At 53.9% G+C, this 14,103-nt stretch overlaps 1 protein-coding gene across 1 annotated transcript in view; it reads right to left on the reverse strand.

The window, feature by feature from the left end:
* The window catches only part of PEPD (peptidase D), a 120,020-nt gene that overhangs the window by 69,384 nt on the left and 36,533 nt on the right, over positions 1-14,103 (reverse strand). The window contains exons 8-9 of the mRNA XM_069550313.1: positions 6,408-6,483; positions 5,290-5,336 (exon numbers count right to left, since the gene is read on the reverse strand). Coding sequence (XP_069406414.1) covers positions 5,290-5,336; positions 6,408-6,483 — 123 coding nt within the window. The remainder of the gene's footprint in view (positions 1-5,289; positions 5,337-6,407; positions 6,484-14,103) is intronic.

Genomic DNA, 14,103 nt, shown 5'->3' on the forward strand with positions numbered 1-14,103 from the left:
TGTGAGTAGTGGGGAATGTGTGTGTGGTGTAAGTGGTGGGGTGCTTGTGAGACAGGACATGTGATAAGAGTGTGTGTGTGTGTGTGTGTGTGTGTGTGTGTGTGTGAGATATGAGTGGTGTGGTGTGTCTGTGTGACGTGCATGTGTGGGGGTTGCATATGGGGGGGAGCCCCCCTGCACCCCTGGGGAGAAGCCCCTCAGGCCAGGTCCCATCTCCCCACCTCCAGTCCAGGCGCAGTGGGCACACAGAACACACAGAACTGTGACTTCCTCCCTCTGACCAAAGGGCAGGAAGAAGCAAGGCCACTCTGAGCACAGAGCAGCCCGGCCGGGCAGCTGGTCACCAACAAATGGCTGGAAGAAGACAGGAGACTCTTACTGTGGGCTGCCGTCTGCGGCGGAGCACAGGGAAAATCAGGCCCTGCCAGGGGTCTCCAGACAGGGTCGGGGGTCTGCCAAGAAGGACCCGAGCCAGGGGAGAAGGCCAGCACCGTGCTTCTCCCTTGTAGCCCTCACAGACCCCTCTGCCTAGTCAGTGACACCCACAGCCCCCACGGAAGCTGCCGGGAAAGGGCCCGAAATGCCCCCATTCACCGCTTGGAGAGAAAGAGAGTGCAATTTCAATTAAGGCCCCAGACTGTCAAAAAACGTCAAGTTATTAATCTCCTCATGGCAAACGTGAACCCGGACCTGCTTACACAGCCAATTGAGCGTGCTCTAAATTAGTGTTTGCAGGTAATTGATTCAGCTGCCAGCCCCACGCCGGCCGCTACAAGCCGGTGACGCCACTAACATTAAATAATATGGGGCGGTAAAGCGTGCTGCCTGACTGGGCCTGCAGTCAGATGCCGTTAGCGCCCGATTTACCCAAACATTAACGTCTCATCAGTTTAACACAATTTACGACACCTCAATTGTGGAAACCGATTTCCATTTCCTCTGGAACCCTGCTCACAGGCACAGCGCGGAGGAGGGGGGGGTCTTACTAAATGGCAGCGGGTCGCTTCCATTTTTCTAATGTGCCCTGAAGATTTTATGACAAACCTTTGATGATGAAACAGAACAAGAAGATGAGGCTTAGAACCAGGTCTCCTGGCCAGCAGCCCATCCATGGGCTGGGGCTTGGCCACGCTCCCAGCAGAACGTCCAGAAGATTCTAGGGACACTTCCAACCCAGGGGTCGGTGGCCTGCAGGGAAGTCGCTGCCTTGGACCATCCCGGGCATTAGTCCAGCCTGTGTAATGACCACCACACCTCCAGGGGAACCTCCACCTGCTTCAGACGAGATCTCACACTCCCACTCAGTCAAGAGAAGAATGCTGAAGTTTACAGCCGGCAGAGAGGACAGGAGAAAAGTAGTTCAGGACGTTTTCTCCTCTCGAGCACCCATCCATCTAACTGACCCACGTGTATTTCCTGACGCCGACTGAGGGGAGAACGCTGCAGATTAATGAGATGCTGGGGCCTCTAAGGGGAAGTTCCTAGGCTCCAAGGACACAGGCCACAAAACAGCATCCCGGGCCATGACAGAGACATGCCTGTGGGGAGAGCGAGCCTGAGGCAGAGATGTGTGCCCACCTCACTGCTGAAGACTGAGCGGTGACACCAGCAGTAGGGGGTGCCCTCCTCAAATCTGGCCAGAGACACCCCAAGATGCGACAGTGTCCCAGGACAGCTCAGTTCAGTCGCTCAGTAGTGTCTGACTCTTTGCGACCCCATGGACTGCAGCACGCCAGGCTTCCCTGTCCATCACCAACTCCCAGAGCTTGTTCAAACTCATGTCCATCGAGTTGGTGATGCCATCCAACTGTCTCATCCTCTGTTGTCCCCTTCTCCTCCACCTTCAATCTTTCCCAGGACAACTACCTTCCCATTGCCTCTAGTTGCAGGGGCAACATCATCTGCTCCCCAGGGTCACCTGTCCTGCCTCTCCCATCCCGCATGCCCTTCAGGAACAGACTCCATCTCTTATCGCCATCATCTCTGCCTCAGCTTTTCTCCAGAGGGAAAATCGCCCCCACCCTCCACCCCAGGAAGCCCCTGCTCTCAGGGTCCAGGGACCCACAGATCAGATGCCCCCCTGCCCTGCCTGGCTGAGGCCCCGAGGGCAGGCACCACTTCCCATCTGTATCCCCCAGGGCCAGCTGCAGAGGGGGCACAGCACACAGTAGGTGCACAACAGTGCACCCACCTGGCACTTGAGCTGGACTAATGCCCCTCATCACCCTCAGAGTGGCTGCTTCTGGCCCAGAGCCTCAGGGTCGTTTCTCAGAGGGCCGCCCCAATCCACAGAGGTGGCGGCAGTGGGGCCAGCCTGGGACGGGTAGGGGGCAGGGCAGGGGCGGGGGGCAGGGGGGAGACCAAGCAGTGTATAGACAGATGTAAGCTCTCACCAGAGCTCAGCTTGTCAAGAGGCTCTCCTTCAAACTGCAGCAACATGTAGATGCTGAATCCCACCTCACACAGACCAACTCTAAAAGGACAGCTTGAGACAATGGGACCTAGACACTCGTAATATTAAAGATGACTGTTAACTTACTTAGTGGTTATGTGAAAAGGAAAAAAGTACCCTCGTCCACTGAGACACCCGCTGACATATTTACAGGTGAGATGACTCCAAGTCTGGGGTTTGGTTTTAAACACTCCAGCAAAACAGAACTAAACAAAAGCCCTGACGGGGCCTTGGGTGTTCATTACACCCCTCTGTAGCTCCTGTTGTTCAGTCGCTCAGTCATGTCTGACTCTTTGGGACACCACGGACGGCAGCCCGCCGGGCTTCCCTGTCCTTCACTGTCTCCTGGAGTTTGCTCAAACTCATGTCCACTGAGTCGGTGATGCTATCTAACATCTCATCCTCTGCAGTCCTCTTCTCCTTTTGCCTTCAATCTTTCCCAGCATCAGGGTCTTTTCCAATGAGTCTACTTGGGGAGCATTTGAAATTTCTCATTAAAAGAAAAAAAAAACAGACCTCTATTGCCTGGGGTCAGGGAGTTAGGGAGCAGGAGTTATTTCAAGTGGCTGACCCCTTACCCAGGGCCCACACCCATAGGAATCCCAGGGCAGATACCATATTTCAGCAGAAGACCACGGGGAACCAAGAGTCCTCCTCTGGCAGGAGTGACAGAGCTGGGTCCCTGAAGACTCACCAGTTCTGTGCCCTCTTGTGGGAAGTCACAGCAGCGGGGCCTCTGAGGCCATGTTAACCTCTTATCTCCCAGGATAAAAAGAGAGGAAATACAGAGGACTCCTTTACAGGTTATTAAACTTCGGAAAAAAAGATGCCTAGCCCCAAAGCCCAGGATGAGGATGACCATGAATGTCCACGATGCCCACAGCTGACTCTGTCTGCACCTCACCCTCACCCTGAACTGATGAAGTGGGCTGTCAGAATAGGCTAGGGGTGTGGAGGCAGGCCAACCCCGAGGGCACCTTGGGTAGACTTGGGCCCTGCAAGGGGGTATGGGGAGCCTCTTACAAGGCCAGGCAGGAAGGTGCAGCCCAGGATGGATGGTACAGGGTAAAACATTTTTTTGTGCTCACAATATTTCTGACATCAAATAAGTGGGTTTTCCACACTAAGCAATTCTCCAGTTCTCGGTGCACCTTCTGACACTGCCTGCCATAGTTAGTTGCAGACGCCACAGATTAAGGGCTCCATACCACAGAACTGGCCCCTCTGCAGGCACCAAGCCCAAGCCCAGGCCCCTTTTACCAAACTCTGATCAGCCTGAAATCAGGGGTTCCCAAGCCTCGCCTTGGGTTTCAGTCTGCCAGCATGGCTTGCAGAGCTCGGGAAAGTGCTTTACTTGCTACAACCACTTTATTATGAAGGATAAAACTCAGCAAGGGCTGAATGGGACAGCAGCACAAGGCCAGGTGTCGGGGGAAGGGCAGAGCTTCCAAACCCTCTCCAGGGGCACCCCCCTCCCACCACCCCCACGTTCGCCAACCGAGATGCTTTCCGAACCCTGTGGTTTAGGGCTTTTACGGAAGTGCCATTACCTCCTTAGATACACGACTGATTAAATCACAGTCAGAACTCAGTCTCAATCTCTAGTGCCTCTCCTCCCACTCTGAGGGTCCTTCATTAATATAAGGGGCTTCCCTGAGGGCTCAGCTGGTAAAGAATTTGCCTGCAATGCAGGAGATCCTGGTTCGATTCCTGGGTCAGGAAGATCCGCTGGAGAAGGGATAGGCTACCTAATCTAGTATTCTTGGGCTTCCCTTGTGGCTCAGCTGGTAAAGAATCCGCCTGCAATGCAGGAGGCCTGGGTTTAATCCCTGGGTTGGGAAGATCCCCTGAAGAAGGGAAAGGCTACCCACTCTAGTGCCTGGAGAATTCCATGGACTGTGTAGTCCAGGGGGTCAGAGTCGGACATGACTGAGCAACTTTCACACTCACTCACTCATTAGTATAAACTCAGGTGTGGTGGAAAGGGGCTTATTGTAAATAACCATATGCTTCTCTCTATGAGGGGATTTCAAAGGTTGTACAGCTCTGTGCCAGGAACTGGTGGTAGAGACAAAGCACGCATTTCTTATCGTGTCACTTGCGGAGAAGTGGCAGCCTCTTCAGTGTCCTCTCTGCACAGGAGGGGGCCCCTAGGTGGTGTGGCCACTAGTGGGAGACTTGGGAATGGAGGCTTCCTGCCCCGGGAGCGGGCTGGGAGGGCAGCCACTGGGGCAGCTTGGGGCTGACTCCAGGGCTTCTTCACGCCCTGGGGAGCAGCCCGCTGACCTCTGGGTCCCGGAGTGCGGCTGAGCAACTGGCTGGGCCACACCCAGGATAGAGGGGCAGCCCCCACCCCACCTCAAGGCCCCCGGGTGGCAACAGGCTCAGCCTAATTGGAGCCACAGGACGACGGAGCTCTCCAGAACGCTTTATGAGCCACTTAACCATCCCTTGACCCAGTCGTCCAAGCACAGCAGACATAATGGCAGTGTTTACACATAAAAATGGCAAGCTGTTTTACTAGCGGCTTTCAGAGTCACAATAGCAGCTATTTGGTAAAGTTTCCCACAAATGGCAGAAAGTCCAAGAGTGGAATGCTGGGGCACTAAACCACCCTGAAAAGTAATCAAAGACCATTACCATCAAACACTCTGCCAAGAGGCAGGGAGGTGGCCCCAGTCAGGAGAGAAATCCTCTCTGCCCATGACGTTGTGTCTGCCCCTAATCCCCGCTCAATCTGTGCGCCGGCCGCGGTGCCTCATCTGTCACTCCCTCGGGGAACATCAATTACTGCTTTTTACATTTTAATCTTTACCCAGAGAAACACAGCAGCTTACCTTTCCATCTCATATTCTTTCATTCCCACTTTTACAGCCTTCATTACCTGGAGGACGGATATTAAGCAAAGACATTTGTATTAAGGAGATAAGTAACACTGCCTTATAAATAATGTATAGCACTTTTTCCAAAGAATCACTTCTTTAAAAAAAAGAAAGATACGTGCACACAGTGGTGCAGAAATGTGACAAATTAGAACTTTCTTTTTAAAGCTCCAAACTCATACAGTTTATTTAAACCACTCCAGAGCACTTCTATTCAGCAGTCAATAAACACCTCGGCAGGCGAGTGAAGATTTAACCAAGAAGTGTTGGGTGAATACTTAATGCTCAGGAGGCCATGGCAACTATCCTAGAAGGTTTCCCTCCTTATAAAACACAGACAACATGAACTGGAACAACAGATTCTGTTGCTCCCTAGGATCCCCATCCGTCTCCTGACACAAGGCTACAAAGGTCAGTGAGTAGGCACTGGGCTAGTCCACTCAACCAGACTCATTTTGGGAAATAAACTTCCTTCGGGGAAAGTGGAAAGATCTGGGAAAAAACCATGTGAGAGGGTTTTCAGAAAATGTATGATGGTAATAAATGTGCTTTGATTCGTGGGTAAGGACCACAGATTATTTTTTTTAACGGGTTTTATTTATTTATTTAAACTTTTGGCCACACCCTGTGGCATGTGGGATCTTAGTTCCTCGACCAGGGAGCGAACCCACCCCCCTGCATTGGAAGGTGGTCTCTTAACCACTGGACCACCAGGAAGTCCCAAGGACCACAGATTCTTTCAAAGGAGCTGGGACAGCCAGGATGCCAGGAGGGAGAGTCCTATTCTCTCAGAAGAGGGTACTTCTTGTCGGGAAATTCTCTGAGAGTGGGAGTTTTAATGTGAGAAACGGCCAGAGTCTCTGTCCTGCATGTCCTGTCCCTACTGGGGAACAGTAAGAAGCCAGCACTGTGCATCCGGCCTGCAGAGGCACTTCCTGCCTGCTGGTGTGGCCTGGGGACCAGTGCCACCCCAAGACCATCCATCTCAACACTCCCCTCTCGGCCCACACCGAGCAAGGCTGCTTCCCTGGCCGTCCCGAATGGCAGGTCCAACGAGCCAGCGCCCAGCTTACCTCCCGGTGGGCCTCACTGGAGATTTTATTGGTGTAGCGCAAAACCTCCAGCTCCATGTCCGTCTTGAAGACTCGGCTGCAGAGAGGAGAGAAACAAAGGAGCAAGTCAGCGACGTCCAGTGGGAGCTGGCCGACCCCTCCAGGAGACCCTGCACCGCCTGAAGAGGAGCCTGGGGCTGCAGATGGGCTGCCTGGGCATGGAGGTGGGCAGAGGATGGGCCACCAAGCCTCAGGGATAATAAACTTGCCCTCCACACCCAATGCCAGCCTCAGGAGTGCAGGCTGTTTCCAGTGATGAGATTGGGAAGCCACTGTGGGTAGCCAGAGACAGCTTGCCTCATCTGGACTCAGCTTCCTCATCCATTAAATGGGAATACAGCTGCTGCTACTGCTAAGTCGCTTCAGTTGTGTCTGACTCTGTGCAACCCCATAGAAAGGGGCCCACTGTCTCTGGGATTCTCCAGGCAAGAACACTGGAGTGGGTTGCCATTTCCTTCTCCAAATGGAAATATAGCTACTGTATTGTAAATGGGAATATGTGTGCAGGTAACACTGCACGCATGCACGCCAAGTTCAGTTGTGTTTGACTCTTTGTGATCCTGTGGGCCGTAGCCCGCCAGACTCCTCTGTCATGGCATTCTCCAGGCAAAAATATCAGAGTGGGTTGAAGGGCTCTCCTCCAGCATGGCAAGGCTGCTGGACCTGAATCTTAAGTGTGGTGACTCCTAGGACTCTGCCCAGATGGCCGAAGAGTTCTCCCATTTCCTCCTCACCTAGCCTGCAGGTCAGGCAGCCTTTGAAACACGTGACTCAGGCCCCTAGCGTGAGACAGGGTCATGGTGGGAACAGGGACGGGGCGGGCAATGTAACAAAGACACCCTGCTATGCCCTCAAGGCTCAACTGTGCCTTCTGCCAGCTGCACTCCAGGGGGGGTCCTCCCAATAAACTCACGTTAGTTGCCCAAATTTGGTTCGGTTTCTGGTCTCTGCAACCAATCCCAAGCCTAAGTCAGACTCCTGTAGAGAAGCTAAATAAATATTCATTTTCTATTTCTACTCATTTGAAATAAGCAACTGTAGGTCACGAGCGTTTAAACAGCAGCCCGGTCCAGCCCTTATGTGCGTGGAGTCCTTGGTGCATTCCTGATGGCGAAGTCTGCTCCCTTTATGAAAGGTGACCTGGCTTCACCAAAGGGCCCACAGAGCCACCTCTCCTCTCACAATGGGAACATGCTCAAGCCCCCTCAAGATCAGCATGGTAGGGGACTTCCCTGGTGGCCCAGGGGTTAAGAATCTGCTTTCCAATGCATGGGACATAGGTTCCATCCTTGGTGGGGGAACTAAGATCCCACGTGCCACAGAGCAGCTAAGCCTGTGCACTGCAACAAGAGAGTCTGCGTGCCACAACGAGAGAGTCCGTGTGCTGCAATGGAAGATCCCCCGTGCCGCAACTGAGACCCGACACGGCCAAAAACGAGATCAGCACAGAATACTGTCATGGTGACAGATTAACGCCTGCCCTTCCGTCCAGAATGCACCTGGTCTAACCACTGTCCTCTGAAGCCTGGTGGCTCTGAGCTAGTCTCAGCCAAGGTGGCCGAGGATGGCATGGAGCACCCACCTCCACCAGATGCAATCCCCAACACACACTGTCTCCATGGTGCCCAGCTGGACAGCCACCAGTCATTTGTCACCAGGAAGGAAGGCAGGCATTGCAAAGCACAGGGACACCTTCCTAAGCCTATAAAACCTTCTGGGGGAACAGGGGAAAGATCAACCACCCACCCACTGAGACTCTGTCCAAACAAACACACCTTCTTTATTGGGGACCAGACCCGGAAGTCTCAGCCTGCTCTTTATCATCATAAAGGTGCTCTGGCTCCACCTCCAGATGCTGTGAGCAGTGCCACCTGGGGGAACCAGAAGCTGGCTCCTGTGCCCCGGAGGGTGAGGTCCAAATCCACTCGCAGGATAACCTAGCGGCCCCTGGTGCTCTGATCCTGCCCTGCTTAGCACCAGCCCTAAGATCTGTGAGGGGGAGCAGACCTCTCTATTCTCCGATGCAGTAATGACCAGAGTGACAACACCCGCGGGGACCAGGCCCAGGCTGCCCAGCCTCTGACCTTCCACCTCTCTCTTCAGCCTGGTCCACTGCTCTAGCCACACTCTTGCTGCTGCTTAAACCCCTAGGCTCTGTGCCCTTCCATCAGCACGAGCTTGGCCAAAGCCCCAAGAGGCACCAGCCCTAGCCCAGGCCTGTGTGTGTAGGACAGGAGGGGTGAACGGAAACCAATCGGCCGGGAGGACAGATGGCGCCACTGCCACTGGCCTCCAATGCTCTAGCTCTGCCAGGATTCAGAGCAGAGCGTGCAGGCTGCTCTCGACTTCCTCCACCACGGAGACCTCCTAGGGCTCCTTTTCACATGAATGAACTCACCTCCTACCTCCTGGAGAATGCAGAAGCCTGTAGGCAGGTGTGTTCGCACCTCTTCTCCAAACTCCCAAGCCATCCCCCCAACACGCACCCCCACCCGGTAAAAGGGAAGGCGTGCCCTCTTACCAGTGAGGCTCAGCCCTGCAAGATGCAAACCTGGGCTCAGCACCTGCCGCTCTTCCTGGAAGCTCCATGGCTGCTCACCTCCTCTGGCCAAGCTTTCTCCCCACCTCCTGGCCCCGTTTCCAGAAAGGAAACCCGGACAGTCCTTGCCCCAGGAGAAGAGGTTTTATGAGCCTCTTCCCTGGCTTGTCCCCTTCAGGCCCCCATCACTCTCCCAGCTCTCCAACCACCAATGTGTGGGATGATGACCTTCTCACAAGCCCAGAGGCATCAGTGACCTCCTGAAAGCAAGAGGCACCATGACGCCTGCCTCCCCTGGCTCATCCTCAGCTGCCTCACCTCCTCCATCTCTCTTGGGTCCTCCCCTTCCTACCGCCCCCCCCCCACCCCGCTGCCCCCGAGCTTTGCCGCACAACCTGCTCCCAAACCCCTGGCTCGGGTATAGGCCTCTCAGCTGCACACTACCTGCAGGACTCCCAAGGCACTCCCAGCTCAGCGGGGGAGAGACTCCTACCCTTCCTTGAGCTCCCACCTCCAGCCACAGCTCCCCATCCCCAATGCCTAACACACGGACCTGGGCGACCTCTCTCTCATCCGTTCATCACTCCCACATCCAGCTGATGACCAAGGGCTATGATCCCACCTCTGCAACCTCTCGTGCCTCCCCTTTCTCTTTGCCCCACCCCTCTCTCTCCAGCCTGGACCACTTCTCCTGGCTCTTCTGGCCTCCAGCCCTGTCTGCTTCCTGGACCACAGCTGTGGATCTTCAGACAGTGCAAATATGACCAGGCATTCCTGGGCTTAAAACCTTTAGTAGTCCCCAGATGTCCAGACGCAGTTAAAGCAAGGACCCATACTCAAGATTTTGTAATAACCTATAAGGGAATATATGTGTGTGTGGAAAATAACTGGATCACTGTGCTGGATGCCTGAAACTAACACGACACTGTAAGTCAACTATCGTCGTTCAGTCGCTCAGTCGTGTCCAACTCTTTGCAACCCTATGAACTGCTAGCACGCCAGGATTCCCTGTCCTTCACCATCTCCCAGAGCTTGCTCAAGCTCATGTCCGTTGAGTCCGTGATGCCATCCAACCACCTCATCCTCTGTAGTCCCCTTCTCCTCCTGCCTTCAATCCTTCCCAGCATCAGGGTCTACTTCAGTTAAAAAACAACAACAACAAAACCTATCTGGTGACCCTGAGGCTCTCCGGTGCCCACCTGACCTATCTCCATCACCTAACTACAGCCTCCTTCCCTGTCCCCCACCAGGGACCCCTCTGCCTGGAACTGCTTTTTGCCCTTTCATTCTCTGGCTTTCACTTGTAATGCCCCTTTCTCAGGGTTGGTTCCATCCAGTCCCTCACCAGGAAAAATCCCTTCCCTCTATCCCCTGTGCAGTAAGCGATCATGCTTGTAATTTCTTTTTCATTTAAGTCTCTCTTTAAAAGCCCACAGTCCCGGAGCGCAGGGTCCCAGAGCCAGAACAGTGACTGGCCCAGAGCAGACAGACAGGACCTGGGCATTAAAACCAAAGCTGGAAAACACCTTACTTCCAACCAGGAGAGAGAATGGCTCATCTGAAAAAGAAAAAGAGGCCTCCCCCATCTCGCCCACCCTGGGTTGTTCCCCAGGTCAGCGTGGGATGTCACCCAGCCTGGCAGGTTCGGGGCGGGACAGGGAGAAACAGCCTCCCCAGGCCTCAGCAGCCTAACCCCGCCCCACCACTGCCTGCCCCCTGCCACACAGGTAGGAAGAGGCAGCCCCAGTGATTGCGCCCCAGGAGCCCACCTCACAGGCTCTAACACTTGCTTCGGCAGCATATATACTTCCCAGGCTCTCCACTCCCCTCCTCTCTGCAGCCTGGACACCCTCAGTCTTGAAATAAGCAGGGAAGAGACTCCACCAGCCAAGGAGAGAGGGCGCTGGGAGCCCAAAACCACGCTCCCTCCCAACAGAAGTGATAAGCATGTCGAGCCATCTGAGGCCCAGAGTCCTGTTTCCTTTTCCAATTTCACTTTGGGGAAGATGACAAACTCGGCCTCTAGTTGATTCACTCAGGATTTATATTTTCAGTCGTGTTAAAAAACAAACAAACAAAAAAAACACAAAAAACCCCCATCAAACAGAACCAGAGTGAACTGTCCTGAGAGCGCAGTTCTCCAGTGAAGCCGGCCTGGTTGAGCCTAGGCCTGGCCCTGTTGAACCCAAGTTTTAAGGGCCCTGAAAGTAGACAGCTGCGTGTGCCAGCTAACCCGACTGCCCATGGGTGCTCTAGGGCTGATGTCTTGCCTGGTGCCGGAGGTCTCAGCCTGGCCCTGTTAACTGCACAACACAAGCACGAGAAACTGTCTTTAGGATCGTGGCAGGAAGCAGTAAGGCTTTCCCGTGTTCTGCAGTTTCTCCTCATCTGCAAGAAGACTTGCTGCCCTGAGACTGAGAAAGCTATTTCCTTTACTGCCGCGTACAAAAAGGCAAGAAAGGGGATTCTGCCGTGATTTGGCCTCTGTAGATCCAACAGCCTTGGAGTGACGGAAGGATGCTGAGTGTCATACTGAGTCCCAGCTTTGCCCAGCCTGAGGATGTATGGGGTGGGGCTTAGAAACATCACCTGCGAGGTGTCCGTCCCCAGGAGAGGATGGAGGTCACCTCCTCCATGAAGCATCAGAGGACCAACAATGCTCAGGATAGGATGGCACTGATGCCCCTCCAGATGTCTGGGCAGAAGGCAGTTCAGGCTCTTCTAGCAGCAAGAGGAGGTGCTTGATGCGTGCAGGAGGTGAGGACACTCAGGCAGAGCCCCCTGCTCGTGGCCAGGCCTGTGAGTACCACCACATCAGGGGGCTGCTCAAGGAGAAAGGTAGCCCCACATGAGAGGAGGGGCGAGGAGGGGCGAGGAGGGGAGAGGAGGGGGTGAAGGCCCAGAATCCCTGGCTACAGGCCTGAAACAACAATAACTGGACCAGGCTGAGATTCATTTGTGCAGTCTTTTTTTTTTTTTTTCTTTTCCTTAAATATTCACAGGTCACAAAACTGCCTCTGGGCATTAAACCCAGGATTAAGACATCAATTAAGCAAGGTCTGAATGCTCCACTGATTAAAACAGTAGCAAGACAGGATGAAGGATTTCCAAAATCAGTCTCTAAGCATCGAAGTGCCACAGTGTTGAACAAAAACCCATTTGAAAGGGACAGGAATTCCGTCTCTCCCAGAGATGGATGTGCAGAGGCAAGTTCTGCGGGAGCTGTGGGCAGGAGTTCAATACCCTGGGACCCCCATGGCCATTCCTTCCCTATGCCGCGACCCAGGGATGCAAAGGGTAAAAGCCGGGAACAACAGGAGGGAGGGAAAGGGAAAGAGCTGGTTGGAATTACATATTCTCAGGAGGCTCGATCAATACATCCTCTCAGAGAAACCAGAGCCACGAAGAAAGAAAACGGTGGCTGAGCTCAGCTGTGAGTTGAGAGTGCCTGAGAGCTGACCGGGGCCAGGCAGCCGTGGGCCCCGTGTGGGGAGGGCTGGGACCAGGCCCTAACACCCCCACACCCTGTGTCCAGCCTTCTGGCCCACAGTAAGCCAGGCTCTCCCTCTAATCTCAGGTTCCCACTTTTCACTCCGCATTCTGGCTGATTTAGGGCTAAATGCCTATTCACTGGGAGGCAAAGACAGCAATCCTACCGGAATACTATCCATATACACACCAGAGAATCTAGGTCATCATCCATGTACCCTTCCTAATTTGGGACACGTTACCCAGGATGCAGAATCCTGGTGCACGTCAGCCCCAAACCGTCCACACCTCACTGTCTCCTAGGCACAGACAGGCAGGGCAGTAGACACAGAAGGGTTGCCCCACTGCCTGATGAACACGCACCGGCCACCTATGCTGGGTGTCCAACACTGGCATGGGACTCAAGTTAGCGTGGCACCACTTAAAACCCGAGAAGGTGCGTGGCAGAGGCTGACATGCTTGCCCTTTTGTGACGCTTCCAGAGGTGCTGAACTGAAACCCACAGTACTGAGCTATTAGAGAGCACAGAGGCATCTCCTTTTATTTCCTCACCCACCTTCAGATCAATTTAATCACCCGCCGAACAGGAAAGCAGAACCACAGTCTAAACTACAGAAGTGAGACGCCTGCTCTTATTAAGTTTCAACTTTTGACCTCCATGTTCCCACTGCAAAACCCAGCGCAAGGAAAGAAATGATCAGTTATGATCTCGTGTTTGTGGGGGAAGAAGAGTATGATTATAGAGGAATTTATAAGAAATCATAAATGTACTGCTCGAGTGAATAGAAAACAATAAAAGCAGTCACAGCAAGGAAGTGAATGACACCCAAACATAAATGGGTAGGGAAGCTTCTCCTGTGCTAGGAGAGGCCTCCGAATCAGACTGGCTCCGGGAAGGATCCCAGATCCCCAGGCCAGCTGCCATCTGGGAGCTGGGGTGCGCATGGGTGGCAGGGTGTGGTTCTTCCACCCCACCACACCCTAGCCTCACATGAGATCTATTCCAGGGGCTCCGAGCAGGTTAGGTGGGCAAGAATGAACCAACTGATAGCGGCTGACACTCAGACACCTGCACAGCACAGGATGCTCCTCAGAGCCACAAGGGGTGGTATCTGAGCCTGGAGCCACTGGCCTGGGCTCAGCTCCGGGCTTTTTCTTGGGCAAATCATTTCCCTGTGCCTCAGTCTGCCCACCTGCAGCATGGGGATGATCAGAGTCCTACCTTATAACATAAATAAAATGTCTCTTCAAGTGAGGTGATGGGTGTCGAGTGCTTTGCACAGCACCTGGCACACAGGAAGCCTCAAAAGGTGCCAGCTGGTGGTCCAGGGGTTAGGAATTCACCTTCCAATGCATCGGACGTGGACTCAATCCCTGGTCAGAGAACTAAGATTCCACATGTGCGTGTTCAGTTGCTCAGTCATGTCTGGCTCTGTGCAACCCTATGGACTGGAGCCCACCAGGCTCCTCTGTCCATGGGGTTTCCCAGGCAAGAATGCTGGAGTGGGTTGCCACTTCCTCCTCCAGGGGATCCTCCCAAATCAGAGGCTGAACCTGCATCTCCTGCATTGGCAGACAGATTCCTTATCACTGTGCCACCTGGGAAGCCATAATTCCCACTCGTTGGGA

The sequence above is a fragment of the Ovis canadensis genome, chromosome 14 (genome assembly GCF_042477335.2).
Source record: "Ovis canadensis isolate MfBH-ARS-UI-01 breed Bighorn chromosome 14, ARS-UI_OviCan_v2, whole genome shotgun sequence".
Lineage (NCBI taxonomy): Eukaryota > Metazoa > Chordata > Mammalia > Artiodactyla > Bovidae > Ovis > Ovis canadensis.